Source organism: Oryx dammah, unplaced genomic scaffold (genome assembly GCF_014754425.2).
Source record: "Oryx dammah isolate SB20612 unplaced genomic scaffold, SCBI_Odam_1.1 HiC_scaffold_3, whole genome shotgun sequence".
In the NCBI taxonomy this organism is placed as follows: Eukaryota; Metazoa; Chordata; class Mammalia; order Artiodactyla; family Bovidae; genus Oryx; species Oryx dammah.
The window spans coordinates 114,287,501-114,305,729 of record NW_024070187.1 but is presented as its reverse complement, the minus strand read 5'-3'; the positions used below and the strand labels follow the sequence as shown (position 1 = coordinate 114,305,729).

Here is an 18,229-nt window from a genome sequence, read left to right as displayed (position 1 = left end):
TCCCGGCAGTAAGGGGGAGAGAGAAGCTCTCCTTGTCACTTACTTCTCTTAAGACAACATGAAGGGTTTCCCGGGCGAACTTTAAACTTGGTTTGCATTCAGGAGGGTTTATTGAGAATCCCCCCAGGCCCCTCCCCAGCAGTGAGGTAAACGGGCAGCACTCTCACCCCTTCCACGAGCACGCCTGGTGCTCTCATCTGCTGGGGCGGGTGGACTGTGAGGCCTGGCTCTGCCTGGGGGAGCGGGAGGAGCTGGCTGTGGGCGGAGGGCAGGGGGCAGGGGGCGATGGGCGGAACAAAGGGCAGGGCCAGCCAGAGCTTCTCGGTGATCCAGGTGGGGGTCTGGGCCCTGGGTACTGGCAGGGCGAGTGAGGAGTACTGTAAACATGACTTTTATGTGCACTGGGAAGCTAAGGAATCTGTGAGGCCTGCGCAATGCAGTACTGGCTTAGCTGCTGTTGCCTGGATCCGACCCTGCCATCAATCAGAGGTCTGCCTGTGTAAATGTATAAGTAAGGAATACTTTTGAAGGAAACGCTTTCTATTAGTTTCAAGAATATACAAGTTTTAGAACTAGGTTTGCTAAATTTTTGCCTCATCTGAGGTCCTTAGTGATCTGTTTAATGGATAAATTTAAATGGTTTCTAATTATCCATGTCACTTGGCATGGAAGTGGTGTCTTTGAAGTTCCCAGACAGCTTCTATTTCTTGAGAAAACATCCCCTAATTTTTACAGGGTTAAACTTTTGTTAAGGATTTATTTAGTCAACTTTTAATTTTTTTGATAGCTCAAAGGCAGAACTTTAGTTTGAACTCCTTTTGGAAGCGTCACGTATTTTAAATCTGTAAAATCTGCAGTGCTGAGGCTCGGTTGATTCTCTGAAATCTGAGTGACTGTTTCATTGGAGGTGCTCTTTGCCTCCCTAATTCTTTGGCCATGATTGTGGAGATTCGGGGGTTTCCTTTTATCCTGGGAGCTTTGGCTGACTCATTTGTGCTCCTCCACAGTTACTTACCAAGGATCCTGAGCAGCGCCTGGGCTGCAGGGGCGAAGGGGCGGCTGAAGTCAAGGGACACCCCGTGTTCAGGGACATCAACTTCAGGCGGCTGGAGGCCCACATGTTAGACCCGCCTTTCCACCCTGACGTAAGTGTGTTGTCAAGGGCAATGGAGTGGCCTGTCCTCCCCGGCCCTCCTGGCTCCTCTGCCGCCCGAGCTGCAGCCACCCCCCCAACCCAGGTCACTGCCTCGCCAGGAACCTGGGCAGCCCTGACCCTCCCCAGCTACCCCACAAGGGCCCTTCCCTTGTCACAGCTGGCACCCTTGCTTCTTTAGTCCTGAATGTGCCTCCCCACGCTGGGTCTCACCGGGTCCTGGCTCGGCGCTGCAGGCTCTGGAGCAGCCCTGGTGAGTGTGCTGTGGGGCCATGGAGGGTTACATCCCCAGAGCCTGGCGGGGCCCTCAAGCTCAGAGCTGGGAGGAGTGCCCCCACGGTGGCCTTGGGCTACCGAAGGCGAACTAGGAAGTGGGGAGATGCGTTCATTCTGTGGAGTATGATGAACCTGTCGTCGTTGTTCAGGCACTCAGTCATGTCTGACTCTTTGTGACCCCAAGGACTGCAGCACGCCAGGCTTGCCTGTCTATCACCGACTCCCGGAGTTTAACCAAACTCATGTCCATTGAGTCGGTGATGCCATCCAACCATCTCATCCTCTGTCGTCCCCTTCTCCTCCTACCTTCAGTCTTTCCCAGCATCAGGGTCTTTTCCAGTGAGTCGGCTCTTTGCATCAGGTGGCCAAAGTATTGGAGCTTCAGCTTCAGCATCAGTCCTTCCAGTGAATATTCAGGGTTAATTTCCTTTAGGACTGACTGGTTTGATCTCCTTGCCTTGCAAGGGACTCTCAAGAGTCTTCTCTAGCACCATAGTTCAAAAGCATCAATTCTTTGGTGCTCACCCTTCTTTGTGGTCCACCTCTCACATCCATGTATGACCACTGGAAAAGCCATAGGTTTGACTATCCAGACCTTTGTCAGCAAAGTGATGTCTCTCCTTTTCAACATGCTGTCTAGGTTTGTCATGGTTTTTCTTCCAGGGAGAAAACGTCTTTTAATTTTATGGCTGCAGTCACTGTCTGCAGTGATTTTGGAGCCTGAGAAAATAAAATCTTGCAGTTTCCATTGTTTCCCCAGCTATTTGCCATGAAATGATGGAACCAGATGCCATGACCTTAGGTTTTTGAATGTTGAGTTTTAGGCCAGCTGTTTCACTCTCCTCTTTCTCCTTCATCCAGCGGCTCTTTAGTTCCTCTTCGCTTTCTGCCTTAAGGGTGGTATCATTTGCATATCTGAGGTTATTGCTGTTTCTCCCGGCAATCTTGATTCCAGCTTGTGCTTCATCCAGCCTGGCATTTCGCATGATGTACTCTGCATAGAAGTTAAATAAGCAGAGTGACGATATACAGCCTTGATGTTCTACTTTCCCTATTTGGAACCAGTCTGTTGTTCCATGTCCAGTTCTAACTGTTGCTTCTTGACCTGCATACAAGTTTCTCAGTAAGCAGGTCAGGTGGTCTGGTATTCCCATCTCTTGAAGAACTTTCTACAGTTGTTTGATCCACAGCAAATGAAGTAAATGAAGCAAAAGTAGGTGCTTCTCTGGAACCCTCTTGCTTTTTCTATGATCCAACAGATGTTGGCAATTCGATCTCTGGTTCCTCTGCCTTTTCTAAATGTAGCTTATACAACTGGAATTTCTCTGTTAACATACTGTTGAACACTGACTTGAAGGATTTTGAGCATTACCTTGCTAGCATGTGAAATGAGTGCAATTGTGTGTGTGTGGGGGGTGAACATTCTTTGGCATTGCCTTTCTTTGGTATTGGAATGAAAACTGACCTTTTCCAGTCCTGTGGCCACTGCTAAGTTTTCCAAATTTGCTGGCATAATGAGTGCAGCACTTTCACAGCATCATCTTTTAGGCTTTAAATAGCTGAGCTGGAACTCCATCACCTCCACTAGCTTTGTTCGTAGTGATGCTTCCTGAGGCCCCCTTGACCTCACACCCCAGGAGTCTGGCTCGAGGTGAGTGACCACACTGTCGTGGTTATCTGGGTCACTTCACGCTCCAGGAGTCTGGCTCGAGGTGAGTGCTCACACCGTCGTGATTATCTGGGTCACTTCACGCTCCAGGAGTCTGGCTCGAGGTGAGTGCTCACACCGTCGTGGTTATCTGGGTCATTGGGACCTTTTTTGTACAGTTCTGTGTCTTGTTGCTGCCTCTTCTTAATCTCTTCTGCTTCTGTTAGTACATACGATTTGTGTCCTTTATTGTGCCCGTCTTTGCATGAAATGTTCCGTGATGAACCTGAGACGTGCCATTAAAATCATTCAGGCTCTGCAGGTCAGGACTCACTGTGTTTATATGGAATGTGCCGTGGCCGCAGCTTGGTTCTCTGAGTGAGTCCTCGCAAAATGTGGCTCCTGAGCCTCAGTTCCAGGCCCCAGATTCTCGGGACAACTTGCTTGGACTCGCTGAGCCAGGCAGCCAGACGGGCTGCAGGATGAGGAAGCTGGTGGGGCCTCTCGGAGCCTTTCCCACCGGGCGCTGGGCACTGCCAGCCACGGGCCGTGGAGGCTGGAAGGGCAGCCATCCCGAGGCGGAGGGAGGGCACACCAGATGGTGCGTGGAGCAAGGGGCAGAGGCACCGGGCTTGTCCTGGGGCGGCTCCTGCATGTAACCAGGGGCTGGGGCCATGAACAGTGGCATCCGAGACAAGTGTCGAGTGGTTTGGTGTGGGGGCAGGACAGGGTTCTGACCTACGACCTCAGTGCTCCCCTGGGTCCCCTCTACAGCCCCCTGAGGGCCGCCCCGCCCGGGACTCCCAGCTCCTCGCCTGGTGGGATGGCCAAGTCCTGACCAGGGTCCTGGGGGTCCCACCCTCGAGTCCCACTCCAGAGGAGGCGGCCCGGCTCCCACACGCCCCTACCTAAGAGTGCGGGCGGGGCTGCAGGCCTGGCTCCTGTTCCAGCTCGGGGCTGGTGCTCCAGCGAGAGCAACCTGTCTGCCCTCCTCCATCCCCGGCCTCTGCTGTGACCCAGTTTCCATGCAGAAAAGAAAGGGGGGCCGTCCAGGGCCTCGTGGCCGAGCACGGTGGGTGAGCAGGGGCCTGTGGCTCTGACAGTTATGAGAGTGCGGAGCGGAGGCGTGCAGCTGTGTGAGCCTCAGGCGTCACGAGCGTGATGGGGGAAACCCTCAGCCACGCCTCTGTTCCTGCCAACAGCCACAGGCAGTTTACTGCAAGGACATCTTGGACATCGAGCAGTTCTCCACGGTGCGGGGCATCCAACTGGACAGCACAGACAGCTGCTTCTACAGCGAGTTCGTCACAGGCTGTGTGTCCATCCCCTGGCAGAACGAGGTGCTGTCCCCGCGGTGCAGGCCGCAGCTACCTACTGCCCCCGAGAAGTGAACAGCTTCTGCTGTGAAATAGCTCTTTAGCTGCTTTGCGCACACATCCATTTGTGTGTGTGTGTGTGTGTGCGCGCGTGTGCGCATATTTGGAGGTAAAATTATTTGCGGAGCTGCCCCTGGCCCCTCGGGAAGGGGACAGAGGTGGCTCTGGGGTCCGCTGGGCACCTGCCAACCTGAGTCCTGCTCCATGAGTTCCCACAGGTCATGCTTTGTGGGGGGTCACATTGGCAGCCATATGGCTTACCCCAGGAGGAGGTTAAGAAGCAAGGGCAGTGGGAACCGGGGACGCGAGCAGAGTGGCTGCTGAGCGCTGGGCTGGGGGCCAGGGGGGATGCGGACCTCCGTCACTTCTCTGTCCTGCCCTTCTGTGGGTGTAGATGATCGAGTCTGAATGTTTCAAGGACATCAACGAAAGTGAAAATGAGCCAGTTGTGGTTTTAGAGCCAGATGAGAAGATGAGTCAGCACGTTCCCAGGCAGAAGAGAGGCTTCTTCCGCAGGCTCTTCTCCAGAGGGGTAAGGGTGCGGTCGCCGTGTTGTTACTGCTTTAACGTGGCCTGTTACGGGGTGTCTTCTGCTGCAGCAGGGCCTTCCATGTTCAGCCTTGTTTTTGCAGCGCCTGTTGTGTGATTGCAGCGCCTGTTGTGTGAGGGGATACACACGGTGTGCAAGCTACCCAGGCGGTGTGTTTGAGCCCGGTGAGAAGAGCCCTCCCAGAGACGTTTGCTCTTGGTATGAACTCTGTCCTGATCGCAAAAGAAGAAATGGCTCCAGCACTCGAAAAGAGACCCCGCTGTCCATGACAACACATTTCACACTAGGCTCGTGGAGCATTCCGAAGAACCAACGTAAAAGAATGAAAGTCCTTTCAGTTTCTGCCTGGTGTTGTTCTGATTCTCAGAGCTGTTATGTCATTCACCCGCGATCATAGGGAAAGCTGATTCTCCTTTGAATGTGGAAGAGTGTTTAGAGAGGCTTTCTGTGGTAGCATTAAGCTCAAGAATGGTTTCCAAGTCTCCTTGGACCAGTGGATCATCCTGCCGTTTACCCTGTCCGCTCCAGAGGGATTTTGCCTCGGTCATCCACTAAACATCTCATCCATCGTGTCTCCGTATAAACCCAGAGAATGTGGCCAGGTCTCCTCTCAGAACGGGGGGCTGGGCAGCAATTAACCCGAGCTCCTCTGGGTGTCTCAGTGGGAGTCGTCGCTGAGTCCACGCTGTGGGGTCTCACATACCGTGAGTGGGACCCTCCACACAGTCATACAGGAAGAAGCCGTCCACCCCGCCTGCTCAGAGGAGCTCAGTGGGCGGTGGGCGTGGGATGGGGCAAGCCATGTTAGTCGGGGAGCGGGACGCACCAGCGCCCATCTCTGCTGACTGGAGCGTCCTGCACCACAGGAAGCAGGTGGGAGGGGACGGTTAAGGGTTGTACCTGGAACCACGGAGTTTTCTGTGCGTTCAAGTCTTCCCTGGGGGCTCAGTGGTAAAGACTCCTGCAGTGCAGGAGACCAGGTTCCATCCCTGGGTTGGGAAGAACCCCCGGAGAAGGAAATGGCAACCCACTCCAGTATTTTTGCCTTGAGAATCCCATGGACAGAGGGGGCTGGTGGGCTGAAGCCCATGGGTCACAGAGTCGGACACGCCTGCACACGCACGCACACACGAGGTAGGCGAGCCCCTCGCATGGGAAGGGGCCTGAACTGCCTTCTGCCTGTGTTGCAGGGCTGCTTCACTGCTGGCTCCAGCAAGAAGAAGCTGGTGTCCTCCAGATGCTGAGCAAGCGCTGCGTGGCCAGACCACACGGGAGCACGTGCTGGGGCCCTGTCCCGCCTGCAACCTGCAATAAATGTGTGGGACTCACCTCACAAGGACTCAGCAGTCTGTCCCGCTTTCTACGTTCATGCCTGAACTGGCGTTTCACTAAGGCTGGATTGCACAAAAGGCCACTTGAGGGCGTGGGACGCCCAGAAGGCCCCGGTGTGTCCCCACAGAGAGGGGAGGAGAGGCCTGGAAGGGGCCCTGCTACTCACCCACCCAAGGGCCGCCCCCGCCCCCCGAGCGCCTCTGCGGGCGGGCGGGCGTCAGCATGGGTCAGCAGGCCTTGGCCATTTGCATCCGTGTTCTAGCTCTTGTGCCTCCTGCTGAGATTCTGCCGCCCACCATATGTGGGGCGCCTCAGGGCGCTCCTGTGGGCCCCTGGAAAGAGGGTGTTTTCAGGACCCTGAGGTCGGGGCATGGCTGTCAGGCTGGAAACATGTCTGTGAGTCTCCGGGGCTGGGTCCCTAGAGCCGCTTGTGCTGGACCTGGGCAGGGGGGTTGTCTGGTGTGTGCCACCCTGGCAGGGCCTCCCGGGGCCAGAGCACCAGGTGACGGGGAGAGCTGATTGGGGGAGGAGGTGGGAGCCTCCTGGGTCCGGTGACCCTGCCAGTGGCCCTGGGTTCGCGGTCAGTCACCCTCACTGTCCTCTGCCTCGCTGGGAAGCTCTTGCTACCTGCTGTGTGGGATCCAAGGTCCAGACCTCAGAGAGTTGAACCAAACAGCAGGGACTTGGTCTGGAAAATCCTCATTGAAAAAGGGGGGAAAGGAAATCCTAACAAAAATTTGAAAAGATTTAAGTATAGTAGAGTATGTGATTACAAATGCGACAAACCTACAAATCAACAACAAAATCGGAAAACAAGAAGGCCCGGGCTGCCAGCCTCCAGGGGGTCCTCCTGGGCTGAGGCGGTGACGCAGTGCAGAGCTGCAGAGCCTCGAGAGACGGGAACGAGGCTCACGCACCAGATGTGTGCGCAGACCTGAAGTCCAGTGCTCCAGGGGGAGACGCGCAGCTTTTAATATCAGCAACACTAAGTGCCCCAAGACAGATGGGTTTGGCCTCTCACTCAAAAGGATTGAAAAATACATTCAGGAAAAGCAGAAAAAAAGAAAGTAGTAGCTATAAAAGAGAAAAACTACAGCTTAAATGATAAAATATTTGTTCTAAAAAAATCAAGAAAATAAATCAATATCTAACCTAATCAAGAAAAATAAAAGGGGAAAATACAAATACACAAAGTTACAAGAGGGGTAAATCAGAGAGGCAATAAAAGATACAGAATACTATGTACAATTTTATTAAACATAAAACCTGGATGAAATGCATTTCTAGGAAAACATAATTTACCAAAATTAACCATAAGTAGAATAGAAAATCTAGACAGACAAATTTCAGGATAAGAAATGAAATTGCCAAAGTGCTACCCTTCAGAAAATCACCAGATTCGGATGGTCTGACAGGGAATGTTAGCAAACCTTTGAGGAGCAGATAAATTTCAGTGGCATTTAAATGTTCCAGAGAATACATAGAAAAAGAAGAAAACTTCCCACTCCTTTTTATAAAGCAAGTATAAGTTGACATGCAAATCTTACCAAAGACCTTATATAAAAAGTCTATACCAATGTCTTTTATTAATACAACGTCATTAAAATATTACCAGAATCATATCCTTAAAGGGCTGCCCTGGTGGCTCAGACGGTAAAGAATCCGCCTGAAGTGCGGGAGACCTTAGTTTGATCCGTGGGTTGGGAAGATCCCCTGGAGGAGGGCACAGCAACCCATTCCAGTATTCTTGTCTGGAGATTCCCCATGGACAGAGGAGCCTGGCAGGCTGCATACAGTCCATGGCGTCACAAAGAGTTGGACACGACTGAGCAACTAAGCACATTATCCTTAAAATATCGAACAGAATATTTATCAGCCTTAAAATATTATCAAACAGAATCCAGCAGCACATTATGCAGTGCCACGTCACAATGCTGGGTTTATTTTGATACGATGGGTGATTCAGTATCAGGACATCCAGTAACATACTGCTGCTGAGTCCCTTCAGTCATGTCTGACTCTGTGCGACCCCAGAGACGGCAGCCCACCAGGCTCCGCTGCCCCTGGGATTCTCCAGGCAAGAACACTGGAGTGGGTTGCCATTGCCTTCTCCAGTGCATGAAAGTGAAAAGTGAAAGTGAAGACACTCAGTCGTATCCGACTCTTAGCGACCCCATGGACTGCAGCCCACCAGGCTCCTCTGTCCATGGGATTCTCCAGGCAAGAGAACTGGAGTGGGGTGCCATTGCCTTCTCCGAGTAACAATAAACCATGTTAATAGATCCAAAGGAAAAATAGGTAATTTTCATAAAGGCATTTGATCAAATTCAACCCACTTTTTTACAGTTGATAAAATGGAGTTGACCTTTTCACAACACTGGGTGGGGTTGAAAATTTGCATATAATTTTATAGTCAGTCATCTGATCTATGGTATTTATTGAAAAAAGTCCACATATAAGTGGACATATGCATTTCAAACCCATGTTTTTTCAAGTGAAAGTTGCTCAGTTCAGTTCAGTTCAGTCGCTCGCTCAGTCGTGTTCAACTCTTTGCGACCCCATGGACCATATAGTCCACGGAATTTCTCCAGGCCAGAATACTGGAGTAGGTTGCCATTCCCTTCTCCAGGGGATCTTCCCAACCCAGGGATCAAACCCAGGTCTCCCGCATTGCAGGCAGATTCTTTACCAGAAGCCACCAGGGAAGCCCAAGAATACTGGAGTGGGTAACGTAGCCCTTCTCCAGGAGACCTTCCTGACCCAGGAATCAACCTGGGATCTCCTGCATTGCAGGTGGATTCTTTACCAGCCAGCTACCAGGGAAGCCCTGTGGTTTTTCAAGGGTAAACTATAAATCAGTCAATTCTTCTTTAGCATCATAAAATACATTTATCACCCAGAGATAGCATCTTACTTGAGGGTTTACTCCAGAGGCACTCACAAAATGAAGAATAACAGGAAGATGGCCACCCTCAGTAGCATCCTATTTCATATTTGTAGGAGGAACCTCCCTGCACAGCAAGGGTGGACTACCCTCCTGGTGAATACGTGTTGAAAGAGAGTAAGCAACTGAGAGCCAGGGCAAGGCAGGACCTAGGGAGATGAGCCCGATACCAGGGCTGCTCCTGTTCGGGGGGTTGGGAGCCCTGAGACTCCTGAAAGGCTGAACTTATCTCGGGGCTAGGAGAACAAAAATCTGGTCCAGGGCATGCCGAGATTGGGGTCCCAGTCAGTTCACACTCCACCTCAGGGCCCAGCCCTCAAGGATGAGGGTGACCTGGAAGTAACCCAGCTTGCTAAAATGGGTGGTCCAGAGGACTCCAAAAGCGGAGCATGGATCAAGATGGCCAAGGGCTTCTAATGCCCCAAGGGGACGAGCATCGCAAACAGAAATCTTGCCTGGAGGAAGAGAGCACCCTAAGCTACACATCACTTCTGTAATGGTTTTCAGATACAATGTCCAGGATGTAATCAGAGGTGAGGCAAAAGAACGAACGTAGTAGACGTTACAAACAAGAAAAACGTTCCCCTGGAGGCTCTAGATAATGGAGATACACGAGACACCACTGCTGCTGCTGCTAAGTCGCTTCAGTCATGTCCCACTCTGTGCGACCCCATAGACGGCAGCCCACCAGGCTTCCCGTCCCTGGCATTCTCCAGGCAAGAACACGAGTGGGTTGCCATTTCCTTCTCCAATGCATGAAAGTGAAAAGTGAGAGTGAAGTCGCTCAGTTGTGTCCGACTCTTCACGACCCCATGGACTACAGCCTACCAGGCTCCTCTGCCCATGGGATTTTCCAGGCAAGAGCACTGGAGTGGGGTGCCATTGCCTTCTCCAATATGAGACACAGACTCTTAAAAAAATTTTTTTTTAATTATTTATGGCTGCTCTGGGTCTTTGTTGCTTTGCTCAAGCTTTTCTCTAGTTGCAGTGAAAGGAGGGCTTCTCATTGCCAGGGAGCACAGGCTCTAGATCCTTCGGCTAGAACCCCCATCCCCTGCACTGGCAGGCGGGTTCTTATCCACCGCGCCACCAGGGAAGTCTAAGACGCTTAGACAGCTGTGCTTAGTACGTTCAAGGGGAGAACTTGCAGAGCTTGACAGTTTTGGCAGGAAACTGGAACTGCACGGCATGACACAGCGTACTTTCGAAAGATAAATTCGAGTGGGCTTCCCTGGTGGCTCCGTGGTTACAAATCCTCCTGCAACGTAGGAGATGCAGTTTCGATCCCTGGGTCGGGAAGATCCCGTGGAGAAGGAAACGACAAGCCACTCCAGTGTTCTTGCCTGGGAGATTTTCATGGATGGAGGAGCCTGGCGGGCTGCAGTTCATGGGGTGGCCAAGAGTCAGACACAGGTGAGCAACTGAGCACAAGGAGGAGAAGGACCCTGCGATGGAGACCCGAGATGCAAGCAGGGATGAAGAGTAGTCAGTGGCGCGTCTGGCAGCCGGCTTAAACGCGCTGATTGTTCGGAACAGCAGAGACCACGTCTGTTTCTTTTGCAGTGTGTATGTTTACACAGAATGAAAATACGTGGCAATAGGACTCTACAGTGGGAGAGGATCCCCTGGGTTGGGGGCAGGTGGGCGGGGGACCACCAAGGCGCCGTCAGGAGCTGCCAGTCCGCTCAGCCCCACAGTCCTGACTCTGCTTCACCGTTTCCTTTTCCGGCCCAAGGCCCCACCCACAGTGAGCTGCTACCTGGTTTTGGAATTCTGGCAGGCGCCAGCCCCCAGCTGGAGTGCCCATTTGTGGGGAAGTGTTGGCTCGTTCCCTTATCTCCTTTTCCCCTGGGCAGAATCGGTCACAAGTGTGTTGGTGCCCTTCCATTTTCAGTTCTCCACCCAAACCAGCTCGGTTACATGGTTTTTCCCCTGAACAGTACACACTCCTTGCTAAAGATTTGAAAAATACAGAAATGCACCTAAATTAAGATATAAATCTCCTGTAATTGCCAGGCTTGGAGTCCCTGTTACAGACTTGGTGATCAGCTCGCTCTCCCTTTTTTTTTTTTTTTTAATTATTTGTTTGGCTGCACTGGTTCTTCGTTGCGGCACGCGGAACCTTTAGCTGTGGCATATAACTTCCTGGCCACGGATTGAGCCCAGGCTCCCGACACTGGGAGCACCGAGTGTCGCCACTGGACCACCAGGGAAGTCCCCGATCAGCTCTCCGTCTGTGTATGTGTGTGTTGCCTTTCTTTAAAAAGGGTCTGGGCGGGGGGATCACGCTCTGCACAGGAGTGTCGCCTGCTAGTACCCTGCACACCTTTCTGTGCCAGGAACGCTCTTCTAAAACCAGATCTGGGCAACTGCGGTTTTGTCCTATGGCTATGTTGTGCTTCAGTTAGCCAGTCTTTCTGTCCCACATTTGCTGCTTTCTCTTTTTGTCCTAAATGTTGCTATAATAAGGGGCCATCCTGACACATCGTGATTCTCGTTTGAGGATAAAGTACTTGGAGTATATCTGCTGTTCAGAGGCATTGTCCATCTTAAGGCTTTGGAATTGCTTTTCAGTTGCTAAGTCGTGTCCAACTTTTGGCGACCCCACGCGCTGCAGCATGCCAGGCTTCCCAGTCCTTCACTATCTCCCACAGTTTGCTGCAATTCGTGTCCACTGAGTCAGTGATGCCATCCAACCAGCTCATCCTCTGTCACCCCCTTCTCCTGCCCTCAATCTTCCCCAGCATCAGGGTCTTTTCCAGTGAGTCAACTCTTCACATCAGGTGGCCAAAGTACTGGAGGTTCAGTTTCGGCATCAGTCCTTCCAATGAACACCCAGGACTGATTTCCTTGAGGATGGACTGGTTGGATCTCCTTGCAGTCCAAGGGACTCTCAAGTCTTCTCCAGCACCACAGTTCAAAGCATCAGTTCTTTAGCTCTCAGCCTTCTTTCTGGTCCAGCTCTTGGGCTTTGGTGACAACAGGCCAAATTGCCTCCCCAGCTGTGTCATCTTTGATTACTCTGGGACTATGCCAGACTTTCCCCCGATTAAAAAAAAAAATCTGCCTTCTTGATAGTTCCTTTTAACAGGCTTTCCAGTAAGATTTCTTATCAGAATTATAGTAAATTCTTGGCAGATGAGTGGTTTTTTTTTTTTGGATATGGACCAGCTTTAATGTCTTTACTCAATTTGTTAATACAATATTGGTTCTGTTTATGTTCTGGTTTTTGGCCATGAGGCAGGTGGGATCTTAGTTCCCAGACCAGGGGTCAAACCCACACCCCCTGCATTGGAAGGTGAAGGCCACTGGACCAGCAGGGAAGCCTCTGCAGAGACTGAGTTGTGTCCCCTGGAAATTCACACATTGTGTCCTAAACCCAGCACCTCCGAATGTGACTGTAGCTGGAGAAAGTGTGTTCAATGGTGTGAGTAAGATAAATTGTGGGAAAGGCGATGGCACCCCACTCCAGTACTCTTGCCTGGAAAATCCCATGGACAGAGGAACCTGCTCAGCTACGGTCCGTGAAGTCTCAAAAGAGTCGGACAGGACTCAGCAACTAAACAAAAACAGCAACACATAGAAGGAAGAACACGAGAGGACGCAGGGAGAAGACAGCCGTCTACGCAGCAAGGAGAGAGGCCTCGAAGGAACTAGCCTGCTCACACCTGGAGTTCAGCCTCCTCCAGGACAATGAGAAGATACAGTCCCGCGGGTGGAGCCTCCCAGTCTGTGGGGCTTTGTTATAGCAGCCCCAGCAAACGAATACACTTGTCTGTTGCCAATTACACGGTGGCTCAACCACATAGGATGTCATAGTTGTTGCAGTCAGGACTCTGGGCACAGCTTAACGAGGTCGTTCACTCTCTGGTCTCCTGAAAGCCTGCCTTCAAGTACCATCTGCCTCTCACCTGAGAGCTGGATGGGGCAGGGATCTGCCTCCAAGCTCCTGTGATGTTGGCAAGATTTAGTCCTCCCTGGGCTGCTGGCCACCTGGGCCTCCGACCATGTCAGCTGGCTTCAGGAACATGTGCAACCTGAGAGGGTACGGACCGCCAGCTGGAGGGCAGGCTCAGTCCTCAGTAACGTAAATCCAGGAGCACCACCTTTGCCCATTACACTGGTAGAGGTATCAGTGAAAATTCAACCAACAAGTTAAAAAAGAATTTTATTCATGCTAGCGGATATATGTATACCTATGGCTGATTTATGTTGAGGTCTGACAGAAAACAACACAATTCTGTAAAGCAATAATCCTTCAATTAAAAAAATTTTAATTAAAAAAAATAAAGTGAAGATTATAACTCAGGAGACAAACTCTCAGAAGCTTTGAGTTCAGTTCAGTTCAGTTCAGTTCGGTCACTCAGTCGCATCCGACTCTTTGCGACCCCATGAATCGCAGCACGCCAGGTCTCCCTGTCCATCACCAACTCCCGGAGTTCACTCACACTCACGTCCATCGAGTCAGTGATGCCATCCAGCCACCTCATCCTCTGTGGTCCACTTCTCCTCCTGCCCCCGATCCCTCCCAGCATCAGAGTCTTTTCCAGTGAGTCAACTCTTCGCATGAGGTGGCCAAAGTACTGGAGTTTCAGCTTTAGCATCATTCCTTCCAAAGAAATCCCAGGGTTGATCTCCTTCAGAATGGACTGGTTGGATCTCCTTGCAGTCCAAGGGACTCTCAAGAGTCTTCTCCAACACCACAGTTCAAAAGCATCAATTCTTCGGCACTCAGCCTTCTTCACAGTCCAGCTCTCACAACCATACATGACCACAGGAAAAACCATAGCCTTGACTTAGACGGAACTTAGTCAGCAAAGTAATGTCTCTGCTTTTGAATATACTATCTAGGTTGGTCATAACTTTTCTTCCAAGGAGTAAGCGTCTTTTAATTTCATGGCTGCAATCGCCATCTGCAGTGATTTTGGAGCCCCTAAAAATAAAGTCTGACACTGTTTCCCCGTCTATTTCCCATGAAGTGATGGGACCAGATGCCATGATCTTCGTTTTCTGAATGTTGAGCTTTAAGCCAACTTTTTCACTCTCCTCTTTCACTTTCATCAAGAGGCTTTTTAGCTCCTCTTTACTTTCTGCCGTAAGGATGGTGTCATCTGCATATCTGAGGTTATTGATATTTCTCCTGGCAATCTTGATTCCAGCTTGTCTTTCATCCAGCCCAGCGTTTCTCATGATGTACTCTGCATAGAAGTTAAATAAGCAGGGTAACAATATACAGCCTTGACATACTCCTTTTCCTATTTGGAACCAGTCTGTTGTTCCATGTCCATTTCTAACTGCTGCTTCCTGACCTGCATACAGATTTCTCAAGAGGCAGGTCAGGTGGTCTGGTATTCCCATCTCAGAATTTTCCACACAGTCAAAGGCTTTGGCATAGTCAATGAAGCAGAAATATATGTTTTTCTGGAACTCTCTTGCTTTTTCCATGATCTAGCAGATGTTGGCAATTTGATCTCTGGTTCCTCTGCCTTTTCTAAAACCAGCTTGAACATCAGGAAGTTCAGGGTTCACGTATTGCTGAACTTGACTTAGACGGACCTTAGTCAGCAAACTAATGTGTCTGCTTTGGAGATATATATTTCCAAGCCTGGCTTGGAGAATTTTGAGCATTAGTTTACTAGCATTTGAGATGAGTGCAATTGTGTGGTAGTTTGAGCATTCTTTGGCATTGCCTTTCTTTGGAATTGGAATGAAAACTGACCTTTTCCAGTCCTGTGGCCACTGCTGAGTTTTCCAAATTTGCTGGCATATTGAGTGCAGCACTTTCACAGCTTAATCTTTCAATATTTGAAATGGCTCAACTGGAATTCCATCACTTCCACTAGCTTTGTTCATAGCGATGCTTTCCAAGGCCCACTTGACTTCACATTCCAGGATGCCTGGCTCTAGATTAATGATCACACCATCATGATTATGTGGGTCATGAAGATCTTTTTTGTACAGTTCTTCTGTGTATTCTTGCCACCTCTTCTTAATATCTTCTGCTTCTGTTAGGTCCATACCATTTCTATCCTTTATCAAGCCCATCTTTGCATCAAATGTTCCCTTGGTATCTCTAATTTTCTTGAAGAGATCTCTAGTCTTTCCCATTCTGTTCTTTTCCTCTATTTCTTTGCATTGATCGCTGAAGAAGGCTTTCTTATCTCTTCTTGCTATTCTTTGGAACTCTGCATTCAGATGCTTATATCTTTCCTTTTCTCCTTTGCTTTTTGCCTCTCTTCTTTTCACAGCTATTTGTAAGTCCTCCCTGGACAGCCATTTTGCTTTTTTGCATTTCTTTTCCATGGGGATGGTCTTGATCGCTGTCTCCTGTACAATGTCACGAGCCTCATTCCATTGATCATCAGGCACTCTGTCTATCAGATCTAGGCCCTTAAATCTATTTCTCACTTCCACTGTATAATCATAAGGGATTTGATTGAGGTCATACCTGAATGGTCTAGCGGTTTTCCCTACTTTCTTCAATTTCAGTCTGTATTTAGTAATAAGGAGTTCATGATCTGAGCCACAGTCAGCTCCTGGTCTTGTTTTGTTGACTGTATAAAGCTTCTCCATCTTTGGCTGCAAAGAATATAATCAATCTGATTTCGGTGTTGACCATCTGGTGATGTCCATGTGTAGAGTCTTCTCTTGTGTTGTTAGAAGAGGGTGTTTGCTATGACCAGTGCATTTTCTTGGCAAAATTCTATTAGTCTTTGCCCTGCTTCATTCCGCATTCCAAGGCCAAATTTGCCTGTTACTCCAGGTGTTTCTTGACTTCCTACTTTTGCATTCCAGTCCCCTATAATGAAAAGGACATCTTTTTTAGGTGTTAGTTCTAAAAGGTCTTGTAGGTCTTCATAGAACCGTTCAACTTCAGCCCCTTCAGCGTTACTGGTTGGGGCATAGACTTGGATAACTGTGATATTGAATGGTTTGCCTTGGAGATGAACAGACATCATTCTGTCGTTTTTGAGATTGCATCCAAGTACTGCATTTCAGACTCTTTTGTTGACCATGATGGCTACTCCATTTCTTCTGAGGGATTCCTGCCCGCAGTAGTAGATATAATGGTCATCTGAGTTAAATTCACCCATTCCAGTCCATTTTAGTTTGCTGATTCCTAGAATGTCGACGTTCACCCTTGCCATCTCTTGTTTGACCGCTTCCAATTTGCCTTGATTCATGGACCTGACATTCCAGGTTCCTATGCAGTATTGCTCTTTACAGCATCGGACCTTGCTTCTATCACCAGTCACATCCACAGCTGGGTATTGTTTTTGCTTTGGCTGCATCCCTTCATTCTTTCTGGAGTTATTTCTCCACTGATCTCCAGTAGCATATTGGGCACCTACTGACCTGGGGAGTTCCTCTTTCAGTATCCTATCATTTTGCCTTTTCCTACTGTTCATGGGGTTCTCAAGGCAAGAACACTGAAGTGGCTTGCCATTCCCTTCTCCAGTGGACCACGTTCTGTCAGTGTGGGTCATAGTGGAGAGGTCTGACAGAAGCTTTGAGAGAGCCTGTTAAAAGCCCAAGGCACAATCCTATACAGTTTTGAGACAAAGGATCATACATCAAAGTTCCCTAAGGATATAGGTAAACTACAAACTGAGCAATAAGTCATTACGACCCCCTACAGAGCTGGGAAAGAATGCTAATCTTGTGAGAAATTGCACTGCTAGGTCAGAAGGAAGGAAGGTTGATCTTTGCAGTCCAGGCGGCTCTCCTGTCTTTGAGGAGGTCTGGTTAATGGGTAAGGCAGACAGCACAGAGAGCTTTCTGTTTAACTTGTTTTGTCTGACCTTAATATGTAAACTTTAATCAGGAGCAAGACACCAGTGACAGCCCACACTCAAGGTGCTGCCAACCACAGTACCTGACCGCCTGGAGCCCAGCCATTGTGCCTGCCCTGTGGACAAGGGCTGTTATTATGTACAAAGCATCAGGGGACCGGGACCCCAAGGCTGGTGGCATGTTTCTCTGAGGTCCTTGCCCTGAAGGGGGCCGTCGCTGTTCCCTTGGGGACAAGGTTTCCTGCAGCAGTGCTGGGTTTCCACTCACCTGGCTGCTTTGCGAAAACAGGCTCTGAAATCAGGTGGAGATGTGGCTTGTGGCCCAGAACAAGGGACTTCTGAGGGTCACCCACGTGCCACTCCTCTGCTTGCTCAGGGCCCCCCCTCCAGGTGGTGAGGCTCTGGAGCTTCGGGCCCGCCCACGCAGCCGGCCTCGGCCAAGGAGCGACACACTCTCCTTTTGGGTCAGGCGGTCGTGCCGGTGGGGGTCCTCTGGGGCCAAAGCTGCTTCTCGCTATACCAGCCACGGCCTCTCGGGGCAGCAGGCGCAGACCAGGCAGGTTCTGACCAGCCGTGCCAGCCCCAGGCCCCTCGGTTCTTCCTCAGGCCTGCGCAGTGACGCTCCAGGGATGTGCTAGTCTCCGGGGACCATACCTGGGCTCCACCTGAGGGTGCCCTGGCTCCGCCCGAGGCGCACCACATCCCCCTCCCTCCTCTGCAGGGCTGTCCCGTGAGCTCTCCCTCCGCCCGGGACGCTGGGTAGGCAGGCCCCCTCGCGGGGGTCTCCGGCTCCGAGCCCGCGGGCGTCTCCCGGGGTCTACTCTCCTAGCGGGTTCTTCGCACGCAAGCGGGAGGCTCACAACCGCCGCGCCCCGCCCCTCACCCCGCTCCGCCCCGCCCTCACCCCGCCCCTCCGCGCCGCGCCCCGCCCCTCATCCCGCCCTGCCCCTCATCGCAGCACCCCGCCCCGTCCTCGCGTCCCGCTCCCTCCGCGCCCCGCCCCGCCCCCTCCTCGCCCCGCCCCCCCCGCGCCGTGCCCCGCCCCTTCCGCGCTGCGCCCCTGGTTCTCTCCGCGCGGAGCGCGCTGATGTCCGTGGCGTCGGCGGCTCCAGGAGGCGATACGGCAGACGCCGTGTCTGGCCATTGGTGGAGGCCTC

General features: G+C 51.1%; 1 protein-coding gene across 14 annotated transcripts in view; it reads left to right on the top strand.

Moving 5' to 3' along the window:
- GRK4 (G protein-coupled receptor kinase 4) overlaps positions 1 to 7,373 on the top strand; it is a 54,138-nt gene extending 46,765 nt beyond the window's left edge. For 5 of the 14 annotated variants that reach the window (XR_005720616.1, XR_005720615.1, XR_005720618.1 and 2 more), the window contains 5 exons: positions 1,008 to 1,145; positions 4,280 to 4,417; positions 4,848 to 4,985; positions 5,086 to 5,605; positions 6,194 to 6,347. Coding sequence is in view for 2 of the 14 variants with exons in the window: in XM_040237652.1 (XP_040093586.1) it covers positions 1,008 to 1,145; positions 4,280 to 4,417; positions 4,848 to 4,985; positions 6,194 to 6,247 (468 nt within the window). In the remaining 12 variants the exon portion in view is untranslated. Of the gene's footprint in view, positions 1 to 1,007; positions 1,146 to 4,279; positions 4,418 to 4,847; positions 4,986 to 5,085; positions 5,606 to 6,193 lie in introns of all 14 variants that reach the window. The other 9 variants (XR_005720612.1, XR_005720613.1, XR_005720617.1 and 6 more) reach the window with 4 other exon arrangements.
- The last annotated feature ends 10,856 nt before the right edge of the window (positions 7,374 to 18,229 follow it).